This window comes from Centruroides vittatus, unplaced genomic scaffold (genome assembly GCF_030686945.1).
Source record: "Centruroides vittatus isolate TY-2023 unplaced genomic scaffold, ASM3068694v2 contig_349, whole genome shotgun sequence".
Lineage (NCBI taxonomy): Eukaryota > Metazoa > Arthropoda > Arachnida > Scorpiones > Buthidae > Centruroides > Centruroides vittatus.
Window position 1 is genome coordinate 2,062,135 of NW_027122172.1, and position 13,099 is coordinate 2,075,233.

The 13,099-nt window shown below is 38.8% G+C and overlaps 1 protein-coding gene across 2 annotated transcripts in view; it reads right to left on the bottom strand.

Moving 5' to 3' along the window:
- Positions 1-13,099, bottom strand: part of LOC136974405 (dynein axonemal heavy chain 8-like) — a 315,206-nt gene that overhangs the window by 73,187 nt on the left and 228,920 nt on the right. For both annotated transcript variants that reach the window (XM_067269272.1, XM_067269270.1), the window contains exons 57-58: positions 12,079-12,201; positions 11,839-11,969 (exon numbers count right to left, since the gene is read on the bottom strand). In XM_067269272.1, the coding sequence (XP_067125373.1) occupies positions 11,839-11,969; positions 12,079-12,201 (254 nt within the window). The remainder of the gene's footprint in view (positions 1-11,838; positions 11,970-12,078; positions 12,202-13,099) is intronic.

Consider the following 13,099-nt stretch of genomic DNA (forward strand, 5'->3'; position numbering starts at 1 on the left):
CATGAACTTATGGACTGACCTGATAATTTAAATATTCATATTTAAATTAATAATGTTCAGGCACATCTATTTTTATTGGGCTGCACTTTAAAAAAAAATTTCCATTGACATCTGCTTGTCTGTCCTGTAATCTTGAGAACAGAGTTAGATAGGTGAAAGTCGAGATAAGATATGGAAAGCTTAGGAGCAGGAGACCCTGATTTAACATATACAAACTTTTGGTTTGGAGTGGAAGTCATGTTAATTCAATTCAAATATTTTTCTCCCGAATGGAGTTATATAGATAACCAATATGACTATTGTTAACAGAAAAAGTATGAAGTACGGGGACAAGACTCTACTAAACTCGAGAACATTGTGATGATGTCACAATAAATAATAGCTCATTTAAATTTCCTTTTAGTTTCTCAACAATTAAAAAATGGTGTATCGCATTTGTGAGGCCGGAAATAGCCCCCAAAAGGGATATGTACAAGTTTGTTAAGTCAAACCGCGAGATGATAACTTTTATAAGTGTCGAGTCGGCGACACCGGACTTTGATGTCGACGCTCATAACGAGTAACGGGAAAAACAAAATTTTAGGTAAAGAAAATTTAGAAAGAAAAATATTAAAAATTAAGACGCAGTTTAAAAAGCAAAACGAAACCTGAAAGAAAAAAAAATATATCAAAATGAGCGTTGGTGTCGTCGTCAACAATTAAACGCGATCATAGTCTAAAAGACGGTGTCGGATGAACCTTCTTTTGTCGACCTTTCCTGCGACCTAACGAAGCTCCATTTACACCTGGAGACAGGTGGGAAACCAATTGGGAAGCGAGGAGGAGAAGAGTTAGCCAATTAGCGATGATTCGATCCCGAGAAAATTATAAAGCCTCCGATATCAAGGACAGAAGAGCTTCCTCTAGACTACCTGTTGTGTTCGTTCACCTCCAATAGTGGTGTTTCCGTTCATCTTTTGTGCACCGTCTCTTCAGAATTTCGAACTTTTTACTCGACGTTGCTACGGGGCCCCTACAGCGTAGGACCAGACCGAAACCGAAAACAACCTAAAGCTCTGAACTCAAGGACCATTGCTAAATTTATGTAAGCATTTTCGACTAAAATAAACGGTTTCTATGTGAAACGCTTGTTTTTCTGCCTCCTCAAAACCGCCACCCACATGCGAATAGCCCTTAGCCATCCCGACGGTTGGGAATAAAACTCCCCCCCATTTCGGCGAACTTACAGTGGTGTCAGAAGTGGGATATTTTAAGTCCCACGAATTTAGTAAGTACGCCGACGAAGGCATTGTGGCCAAAATACGTGGGTGAGAAAAATGGAGGCAGAGGCAAGTGCGGCGCGGCCTCGTGACGGAAGCGGGACTCTTCCATCCATCTCCACCTTTGGAGGTATGATCCCAACGTTTTCGGGAGAAGTTGGACGTGTCATGGACTTTTTCGACACGCTGGAAGAGATCGCGAGCCTAGCGGGATGGACGCCGAGACAGTGCTTGAGTATTGCGAAGTGCAAACTCGCAGGTGTAGCTAGAGACTTCGCATGGCGAGATTTAAATATGAAGTGCGTGACAGACTTTGCGCAATTCAAACGCTTGATGATCACTCGATTTGATCAAGAGCCGTACTCGATTAGGGTTCAGAAATTTCACGCGTGTACCCAAAAGAGAGATGAAAAGGTGCAGGAGTTCGCGGTTCGCCTGCAGACTCTCGCCAGCGCAACGGCCATAGATCACACAGGTGCAACCGAACAGGAACAAGCAGTTATCAAACGCTGTCAACAGCGAGAATTGGACGAAAAACTGCGTGTCCAATTCTTACATGGCCTAACAGATAGATTAAAAAGACAGGTAATGGGGCATGATCCAGCGACCTTCGCGGAAGCATTAAAAGTAGCGATCCGCGAGGAGACAATAGATCAACTGACAGGAAAAACACGGAGTTTAGTCGCCAGCGTAGGCGATACCGAAGAGAATTGCGACGCTGAGTCGGAGGAGACCAATTCGCGGAGAGATTCGGCTCTCGACACAAAAATTGCGCAACTATCGAAGCAACTAGCAACATTTGGGAGAAAATTAGATCAACAGCCAGCGCCAAAGCAAACAAACGCCTTCCGACGAGATGAACCTTCGCAACCAAATCGAAACCGAGAAGCTGAAAGGGCGAACAATGAGAAGCGAAAGCCGCGTTATCCCCCAAGTCCGCAGCGTCGTCCACAGCAACAATTTTCCCCGCGATCACAGCCCGCCTTCCCGCAAAGACAATTCCGCGCGCGATACCCTTTTTATAATCAGTACCAGGAGCAAGGCCCAAATCCCCCGTGGAGAGGGAACAGAGATCAATACCTACAAAATTTTTCGTCGAATCGGAATCCGTGGGAGTACGTCCCATCACCACCCGAATGGTACGGAGGAAAGGTCCCTCCACCGTATCAGGGAAGATGGGGAGCGAAGCGTGACGCTCCTGAATGGGTAGTCCCCGTGCGAAACGTGCCGAACCCCTTTCCAATCAATCAGTTAGGACAGATACCCTTTTTTCAGGCACGATTTGGGCAATTTGAACCCGGATGTAGCGGGAACTTTGTGCCCTTTTCCTTTTGTCCACCGCGTTACGGTCAGGGTGGTACAGGTGGTTTTGATACCGAACGAACGCCATCCAACGCGACCCCCTCTAGATATTTAGCATTACCCGCACCAGAACGCAACTCGTCAGAAAATAAACAATCGCGAGACTTAGATAGAGTCACCTCGGTACAATTTCGAGAACGAAATCGCGATATAGAACGGCCACTAGAAGGCCCAATTCAAACGCCATTAGCGGGAATAACCGAATCGAAAGGTAGAAACTTGCCTCCCTGTACGATGATTTGTGAGATCGAGGATAGAGAGGTACAGTTGACGATCGATACAGGGGCAGCCGTTACCCTAATATCTCGAACTCTTTTCCCCAACATAGAACAACTATCGCGAGCCGAAACGAGAACGGTAGATTTAGTTAGCGTTACCGGTCACGTTATAGAAACGATCGGGAAGTTTAGATTAAAATTCAGAATCGGACGATTAGTCTTTTATCACGATTGTTATTTAGTAAAGCCCGAAATCACAGAACCAAATCACGGAATTTTAGGCAGGGACATCATCGAAAAATACGACGTCACAATTTCTGTTAAAAACGCGACGTTAAGCTTTCCCTCGGGAGACACCGTAAACTTTTGGGGAACAGCTGAATTACAAGAAAATTTTAGCAACTCTAAGCAGACAGGAAAGGTAGAAGAAACGCGAGAACAAATCAAAACAAATGAAGTTGCAGCGACAGAGGACGATTCTATCACTAGTAGAAATAGGAGAAATAGGGATAATAATTATAACAACAGAAACGTAGATAAGAGGAAAAAAACGAGACACACACAAAGAAAAAAACGAAAGGAGAAACGAAATTTAAGATACACGAAAGCTGATAGCTCAGACAAGAGAGAGAGCGATACGTCAGCTGATGTAGTATTGTTAAACAATTACGTAGTTCCTCCGCGATCAGAGGTTATTGTAGAGGGAAAAGTCCATTCACACACGACAAATCGGATAGGAGTAGTTGAACCTTCACCCTTTGAAAGAGAAGGAGTCTTTGTTGCGAGTACATTAGTAAATACCCGGAAGCAAGGTAGAATACCTGTTAGAATTTTAAATACAAAAACGCGGCCTGTAAAAATCAGTAAGGGAAGTAAAGTAGGGACTTTTGTCTTAGCGGAACAAGAAACACAGCAAGAGACCGAGCGAAATGGAATTATGCGATCAAATGAAAATGAATTAACTAGAGCTCAGTTTGCAAATCTGTTTAACCTTAGCGAAATAGGAAAAGACAAGTTAACCCCTTTATTGGACCTACTATATAAATATAAACACGTGTTTGCGAAAGATGATTTCGACTTAGGCTATTGTGATTTAATAGAACATAAGATAGATACAGGGAATAGCCCTCCTATTTGTCGAGCCCCATACAGAATCCCTTACGCGCAAAGAGAAATAATGGACGATTTAGTAGAAAATATGATTAAAAGTGGGGTGGTTGAACCGTCTACCTCCCCTTGGTCAGCACCGGCCTTATTGGTCGCTAAGAAGCCGCAAGGCTATAGATTGGTTGTAGATTACCGCCAATTGAATAAAATTACAAAAATAGATCCTTATCCTTTGCCCCTTGTTCAAGAGTCATTAAGTTTACTAGGAAAGGCAAGATATTTTTCCACAATGGACACCTTAAGTGGATATTGGCAGTTACCATTAGACCCAGACTCAAAAGAAAAGACAGGATTCAGTACCCCGTCAGGGCATTACCAGTTTAACCGCATGGCTATGGGACTTTGCAGTGCAGCCGCAACCTTCCAACGTCTTGCAGATTTGATACTAACGGGCTTAAAACACAAAATCTGTCTGGTTTATATGGATGACATCTTAGTGTTTAGTTCTGACGTCAAATCGCACTTAGAGCGCTTAGAATTGGTCTTTCAACGTCTGGCAAGTGCAGGGATAAAACTTAAACCCAAAAAATGCAGTTTCTTGAAACGACAAATAAAATTCCTGGGACACGAAGTGTCGGAAGAAGGCATTCGACCTGACCCAGCGAAAATAGAGTGCGTTAAAAATTTTCCCCGACCACAAAGCGAGAAGGACGTTAGAGCATTTTTAGGTTTGACAGGTTACTATAGGCGACATATTTCTCAATACGCAAAGATTTCGAAACCCCTTTCCGATTTACTGAAGAAAGATGAGAAATTCCATTGGACCGAGAACCACGAAGCAGTATTTGAAAGGTTAAAAGAAATATTAATATCGGCTCCATTACTACGATCACCAGACTTTGATAGCCCCTTTATATTGGCAACCGATGCATCAAACACTGCGATAGGTGCGGTGTTGTCGCAGAAAGATGAGCGTGGAGAACTTCCGGTGGCTTACGCAAGTAGGTTGCTCAAGCCAGCCGAAAGGAATTATAGTACCACGGAGAAAGAATGTCTAGCTGTAATTTGGTCAATCAAACACTTTAGACCCTATTTGTATGGAAAAAAGTTTAAAATAATCACGGATCATAGACCCCTTAGATGGCTCATTAATGTTAGAGATGAAAGTTCGAGGCTAAGTCGTTGGAACCTAGCGCTCCAGGAATATCAGTTTGAGATCATACACAAACCAGGCAAAGCGCATACAAATGCTGACGCGCTGAGCCGCTTGCCCGTAACGAAAATAGACGAGGTGCAGCCGATTTTTAGTAAAGAACAAGTTAGCGAACAACAGCAAAAGGATTCTTTTTGTAGTCGACTAAAAAAACAATTAATGGGAGACCCGTCCTCCCAAGAAACAAACCTAGATGCAGTAAACTTTTATCTAGACGCAGATCAAACTCTTTACCATAGAAAGACAATAGCTGAAAGAAATGAGGTTTGGGACAGATTAGTAATTCCTCAAGTAATGATAGGATACATCTTAAAATTATTTCACGATATTCCTAGCTCAGGACATTTAGGTGCTAAAAAGATGCGGAAGAAATTACAAAAACTATTTTTCTGGCCAGAAATGAACAAACATATTACGAATTACTGCGACAGTTGTCAGGAATGTGCGATGAGGAGAAGACCCCTGCAAGGTCATCAAGCCCCTTTGCAGACGTTTCCGAAAGTATCGAGACTTTTTGAGCGTACTGCATTAGACATTCAGGGTCCACTCCCTGTTACCCATAACGGCAACAAATATTTATTGGTTTTCATAGACCATTTCTCTAGATGGGCAGAAGCGATCCCTTTGCCAGATATTACTGCTAAAACAGTGGCGAAAGCGTTCGTCACGCAAATTATTTTAAGACACTCTGTCCCGAAACAACTGCTTACTGATAGAGGATCCAATTTTGTTTCTAAGGTAATGAAGGAAGTATGCGATTTACTGCGTATAGAAAGACTCCTCACGACCGCATATCACCCTCAGTGTAATGGAATGGTAGAACGTCTGAATAAAACGCTCATAGACATTCTAACCCATTATGTTGACAAGGACCAACGTAATTGGGATGAAATGATCCCTTACGCACTTTTCGCGTATAACACAACCGTGCATTCGAGCACAAATGAAACCCCGTTTTATTTAATGTATGGACGTGACCCTACATATCCATTTGATATAGTTACGGAACCGAATAGACTCAGTTATGACGTAAGCGAAAATTTCGCGAGCGAACTCAGAATCCGATTGAATTCAGCACACAAAATAGCGCAGGAACATGCAGAAAAAGCCGCGATAGACAGAAACGAATATCACCAGCGCAAAAACAAACCGTACAAATTTTCGGTAGGAGATCGAATCTTTGTAAAGGAAGTAGTAGTCCCCTCTGGTTTGAAACGAAAATTAGCTCCCAGATGGCAGGGACCCTTTCGGATCGTTGCCGAGACAAGCCCGGTAGATTTCATCGTTCAGCACATACAAACCGGAAAGAAATTGCATACGCACGCCAATCGAATGAAACCTGCGATAGCTCGTTTAGAATTTAAGCAAACCCTAGAAGAGGATGATAACCCAGGAATAGGAAATTCCAACTCACATTTAGGTAGTGACGCGGAGTCACCTCAATCGGAATTAGTTGACCCCTGGGACGAGATCATATTACACTCGATCCAACCGGAAAGGACAGACTCAACACGAGCTACAGAATCCGAACAACCCGTGGGCCCTTTTCAAATTCCCCACAATTACGCTCTTCGAAGCAGAGGACCCGTAAGTGAGTACCCTTGGGTTCTTCCAAAATCATCAGGTTATATACCACCTCGCGTAGCGACGGTCGCGGACGCAGAAATCACGGAGGCTCCATCCCGAGGCCAACGTCACGAGCGCCCGTCACCGCCTACTCCCATTGGATTATTTAACGAAAATTGTAAATGGTGATCTCTTTCGCCTGCTCAGAAGAGGTCATCATCCCCAGTGAGGAGGAGGTTAGTTTGTAAAAATACGCGTGTGCTTTCAACGAATTGTCGGAAATCGGAACTAAGCTAGTAATGTGAAACTCTTTCTTTCATAGATGATGGGATTGAAACCTGTAACTTTTATTCACTGGTAATGATACTTTGTATTGCGAGCGAAACTTTGACTTTGTGCCAACGTAAAAAACAAAAAAATTTTGATTTTAGTCGGAAAAAGAAATATGTGAAAATTGTCATTCACCAACGCGTTGTTCAATTCAAAAAGAAGTTGTCGCGAGAAAAGAAAAACACTCATGTATAGATCCGCATAGATTGAGCAACTTATACAATTGAAAAATGAGAAAAAGTGACCCTCCCATTTAAAGCGCGCAGAAAACAGTCAGATCTGTCACCCGAAACAACCGTCAAGGAACAAAGTCAACCAAGGAAACAACCATGAAGTGTCGAATGAGCATCGGAGTCGAGGGAAACGTCCCCTCAGATTCAAGTGACCTCGATTTGCGGAAATCTGCATCGAAAAAGATGACAGAAAACTGTCACGTGTTCAAAAGGAGGACACCTCGAAGAAGCGGTTCTGCTAAGGATGTAGAGGTTGACAAACGACCACCGTCTGCGCAGACATTCGTTCGTTCGTCATCCCAGAGTCTGGCAAAAAGAAAGAACTCAAAAGAAAAGAAGACAAGGAATGGTAATCTCGTGAATGACAGACTGATCAAACAACTTCAATTTAGATCCCTTTTTGGCTTGCAGAGAAAAATGAAAAAAAAAAAATTTCAAAATTGATATAACTTGCTCAGTCTACAAAATTTGAAAAAATGTTCTCAAAGGAATCCGTACCTTGATGAAAATCAAGAGATGTTAAGCGAACGTAACAAACAAACGAATTTGTTCTTGTTCAAGGAATGTTTCGAAAGAAAACTTTTTGTTGTAAAAATGTTATTCAAAAAACACTATTGTTCAGTTCATCAGATGTAACTCATTCTATGCTCGAACGTAAAGGAAGTTACGAAAAATTTATCAATCAAATGATCTTCTAGAACGCTTGCATGATGTGACCATCCAGCATATTGCGATGTAACGCGAAACCAAACGCGCGCGAGAAAGAAAAAAAAAAGTCAGAGAACGAGAAACGATTGTTTTCAGGAGATCATATTCCTAACCGGACGCCGTCGGTCAGCGTTCGAGGTTGTCAGAGAAAATGTTGCTAACCCCAAAGCAACATTTTCCTTTGGTAGGGAGCCCTGTGAGGCCCGGAAATAGCCCCCAAAAGGGATATGTACAAGTTTGTTAAGTCAAACCGCGAAGATGATAACTTTTATAAGTGTCGAGTCGGCGACACCGGACTTTGATGTCGACGCTCATAAAGAGTAACGGGAAAAACAAAATTTTAGGTAAAGAAAATTTAGAAAGAAAAATATTAAAAATTAAGACGCAGTTTAGAAAGCAAAACGAAACTAGAAAGAAAAAAAATATATATCAAAATGAGCGTTGGTGTCATAGTCAACAATTAAACGCGATCATAGTCTAAAAGACGGTGTCGGATAAACCTTCTCTTGTCGACCTTTCCTGCGACCTAACGAAGCTCCATTTACACCTGGAGACAGGTGGGAAACCAATTGGGAAGCGAGGAGGAGAAGAGTTAGCCAATTAGCAATGATTCGATCCCGAGAAAATTATAAAGCCTCCGATGTCAAGGACAGAAGAGCTTCCTCTAGACTACCTGTTGTGTTCGTTCACCTCCAATAGTGGTGTTTCCGTTCATCTTTTGTGCACCGTCTCTTCAAAATTTCGAACTTTTTACTCGACGTTGCTAAGGGGCCCCTCCAGCGTAGGACCAGACCGAAACCGAAAACAACCTAAAGCTCTGAACTCAAGGACCATTGCTAAATTTATGTAAGCATTTTCGACTAAAATAAACGGTTTCTATGTGAAACGCTTGTTTTTCTGCCTCCTCAAAACCGCCACCCACATGCGAATAGCCCTTAGCCATCCCGACGGTTGGGAATAAAAACTCCCCCCATTTCGGCGAACTTACACATTAACATTAACAGTATGGTAATAAAAGCCTCTTCACAATAAAAATTAAGCATAAATATAAAACCTTGTACCTATATTATTGACTGTACCCATGCAAACATCAATCTATTTCATTACTGACCACTATATTAAAATAATATTAAATTATATTTAAACTTTACTTTTTTTAGTGCACTTGTGTGTATGCATGCACTGCACACCTATCAGAACCACCTTGATTGTGAGTTTGGGCAGGTGTCAAGAAATGAGACCAACATATCTGGAATGGACTACCCCAAAAAATTCTTGGGTTTGTTAAATCATCCAGATTCAATCCCAGATCCCACAGAGTGGAGGCTTACCACCTTGGCATCAGACCAGCCACTTTTAATATTAGATTAAATACTTTTCAGTAAATGTGACAGTAAAAAGAGGTCACCGTTACTAATGGCTTCCTAAAAGATTGTCACCAGTGCAACCAGCCTTTTATTACATAACAGCCATAACACAATATAATGTATACATAGACATTACATTCATTAAAACCCTTAAGTCCTTAGCCCAAATTAACTCGGGCAAGGCAAGTGCTTACGCAGTTCTTCACCCAAGTTAGCTCGGGCAAGTTAACTTTGAAAAAATCGGGCAGGGGCCTTAAGGGGCCTAAAAAACAACCTTGACATAACTTTTCCAAAAATGTATGAATCAGCATATATACATCGTTATCTATTTTTTTATGATGATTTATTAATTAGATAATTAATTGCTATTGTTTTTTACAGACATTTTTAAAAATCAAATTAATTAAATCATTTTAAACTTCTATTTGACCAATTTGACTTCGGTAAAATTTTTTACAACACTATTAGATGTTTTTATGACATTGGCAGGTTTTTTGTTTTTTATTCAATAGAATTTTTTCCCCGTGCCTCTTTTTCGGTCCCCACGTATTTTAATACCATAAAAATTGAAAATTTTGTGTTATATTTGAATAGATATGGTAAACTAGTGCCCCTCGTGCTTTAAACTGATCTTTCCCTGAGACATACATGTAAATGACCTGGGAAAGCAGTCACCTGCTGTTCTCAAGATCAAACAATATAGACTGCATGTGTGAATTTTTGCACTGTCAAATGAAAGAATCCCTGCAGTTATATTTATCAAATAGAAGCATCTTTTTTAGATTATTTTAAATTTTTATATAGTTTTGCTATAAAAGCACGTTGTTAAAGGTATTTATATAGTGGTAATTTTTTGGGCTTTCAGATTTGCTTTTAAGTAGAAATAATTATTTAACCAGTTGTTTGCGGAGTACTGCTATTGGAGTAACCGGTTTTCGTTAAACTGTTGCGGAGTACTCCAGTTGGAGTAACTGTCAATTTTCTTTTGTAATTAACTAGTTGGTGGCGATTTAGGCACTGATTGGCTTTTATCTACATAGACTAAGTCTGTTTCAACGAATAAGATATTTGTTACCACCCCGTATTTTTAAATTTAGGCACAAAACTCCTCCATTCCATGTTAAGTCTATGGGAGACCTTTCTTTTGTTCATTTGACAATAAAATCCTAGTTAGCATGCCCGTTAAGTTCTAATTGATATATTATAGCTAAATGACTATCCTTTGACCAATAAGCATCGACTTGGGTTTGTGGGGTGGGAACTTTCTTGGAAAAAGTTATACCAACTTCGAGCTACATTGTCAGCTACAAACGTAAACAAACAATTATAAATCGTTATTCTTATCTATTTTTAGCATGAATTTAATAAATTTTTATGCATATTTATCCTATTTAACAAATAAGCTTGTTTTTTAAGCCATTCAGCCATAAATCTTTCAAAAAACAAAGTACTTCTGGTTATGGTGGTACTTCCGTAATACATAAGATATACATGTATAGTCGTTAATATAATAAAGAAATAATCGCTTATTATAGTCTACTATTAGTACAATAGTTTAAATAACATAAATAGAATCAAATACACATCATCAGTAATAAAAGTGTATTAACTTAGATTTAGAAAGGCCACCCCCCCACGCCGATCGGCGTTATAATCTATAGGCCGTATTATTTCTCTATGTTGATTTAGAAAGCTGCAGTTTTTTTTATTTGACAGAAAATATACATGTCTAAGTAACGTATGTAACAAATTAATGGAAAATTTATAAAAAAACGATTTTTTAAATATTTTAAAATCTTAAATTTTATTAATTTTTTTAAACGTACATAATATTTTGAAGTTAACAATCGTAAAGTGTAATATGTACGTGATAGAAAACTGAAAACAGATTATATCTACTACAATTTTTTGAAAATTGAAAAACCAATTTGAAAAACCACTTTAAAAACCACAAAACCTGTACGCAACAGCGGTTGTTTCGGATTATCGAGTGCGCAGCTGACAGGTTAATAAAAAAAATAAAAAAATTACATAATTTTCCAAGTGGAAATTAATTAGGCCTAAGAAAGTAAAGAGGTTAGTAACTTCAATCAGTGTATTCTAACAGATAACATACAAATTTCAACTGTAAGCCATTCTATATTGCAATGAAGTCTTTCTTACAATCTTTCAAAAAGGTTCTTTCTTAATTATTTAAATTAACAAATTTTCTTATCAATTTTGTGAAAGAAAGTAAAAATGTAATCCCTGTGTGCTAAGATATATTTTGTATTAGATGGCACTAACTACTATTGACATGCTTTACATTTTTTTGGTCATAGGTCACAATATTGTTTGGTCCGCTATGTCTCTGTGTGGCATGTTGTCTCCCCTCATTCAGCATTTCTTCATGTTACATCTAACTGTATATTTCTGTGCGTAGTTAAATTTCTTTATTTGCTTCATTTTCTGACAAATTTAATCTACTTAACTCACCTTGTAAGAGATATCTGAAATGTTTTATAACCAGCAATATATGAAATAAGGCGAGTTAATGACTGCTTTCCAGAACCACCTACTCCAACAAGCAATGCATTTCCTTTTGGTGTTCGAATAATTCTAGATATCTAAAATATAAATTCATAAACATGTATTTAAATAAAAAATTTTGACTGTTAATTTAGAATATTTTAAACTATGCATAAAAATATGAAACAAAATAAAACAATTAATTACTCTAATAAGATGAATCATTGCATCCTTAAAAAATACTAAATCCATACGACCACCATGAATTTCTTCATTTCGCTGCTTCAGGAAATATTCAAATCTTTCTCGCAAGATATCAAAAGACTTTACCTATGAAAGTATAATTATTGCAGTAAACAGTTAAAGACCAATAAACAATTTTATATAAAAAATTTAGGACAAATTTAATATTTATTTTCCTTCAGTTTATAAAATTATATAACTTACAGTTGAACTCCCACATAATGAATTGCCTCTGAAAAAATGCAGGAAATTCATTATGTAAAAATAACCTTGTATTCTTATCAATGATAATAAAATATTATGTGTGCATTTTACATAACAAAATCAAACAGAAGATAAAGTATTTTTTATTGAAACTGAAGAAAGTTATAATTGAAATAGTAAGTACTATTATCTACAGTAAACCCCACTTAACGCGGGGATGCGTTCCTAAAAGACAAAGCGCTTAGCAAAACAGCGTTAATAGAGACCATTTTAACATAGAGTAAATAGGGATAGGGGGACATGCGACCTAAAATAAGCAATTTTACTATAATTTTAAGTTATTTTTATATAAATTTTTGCATAATAATATATGTTAAATAACACACAAACATATGCGCACAGAAATGTAAAGTTAATTTTTTGTGACGAAGGTCCTGGCTCTTCTGAAATTCTTGTTTTTTGCGATAAAGTCATGTAGTTTCATTGGTCACTTTCTTTTTCTTTCCTTAAGCAAATGTCAACAGCAGAAGATTGCATCCAAAATGCCTCGTTTTGCTTTGGCACTCCTATCAAAATCTGAATCATTCGCTACAATTTGGTCAATGATTTTGGTTATCGTTACCAACCTTTTACTAAGGAAAACTGTAGAGAAATTTTTTGGGTTCTTCGTCTTCAGAATCTCTATTTTCCAGTTCTACATGAATTCCTTGTTCTGCCAGTTCTTGAAGTCGTCATTGGTAAGGCTCTTACCAGAAACCTGCAGTAACTTCCCAATATCCTG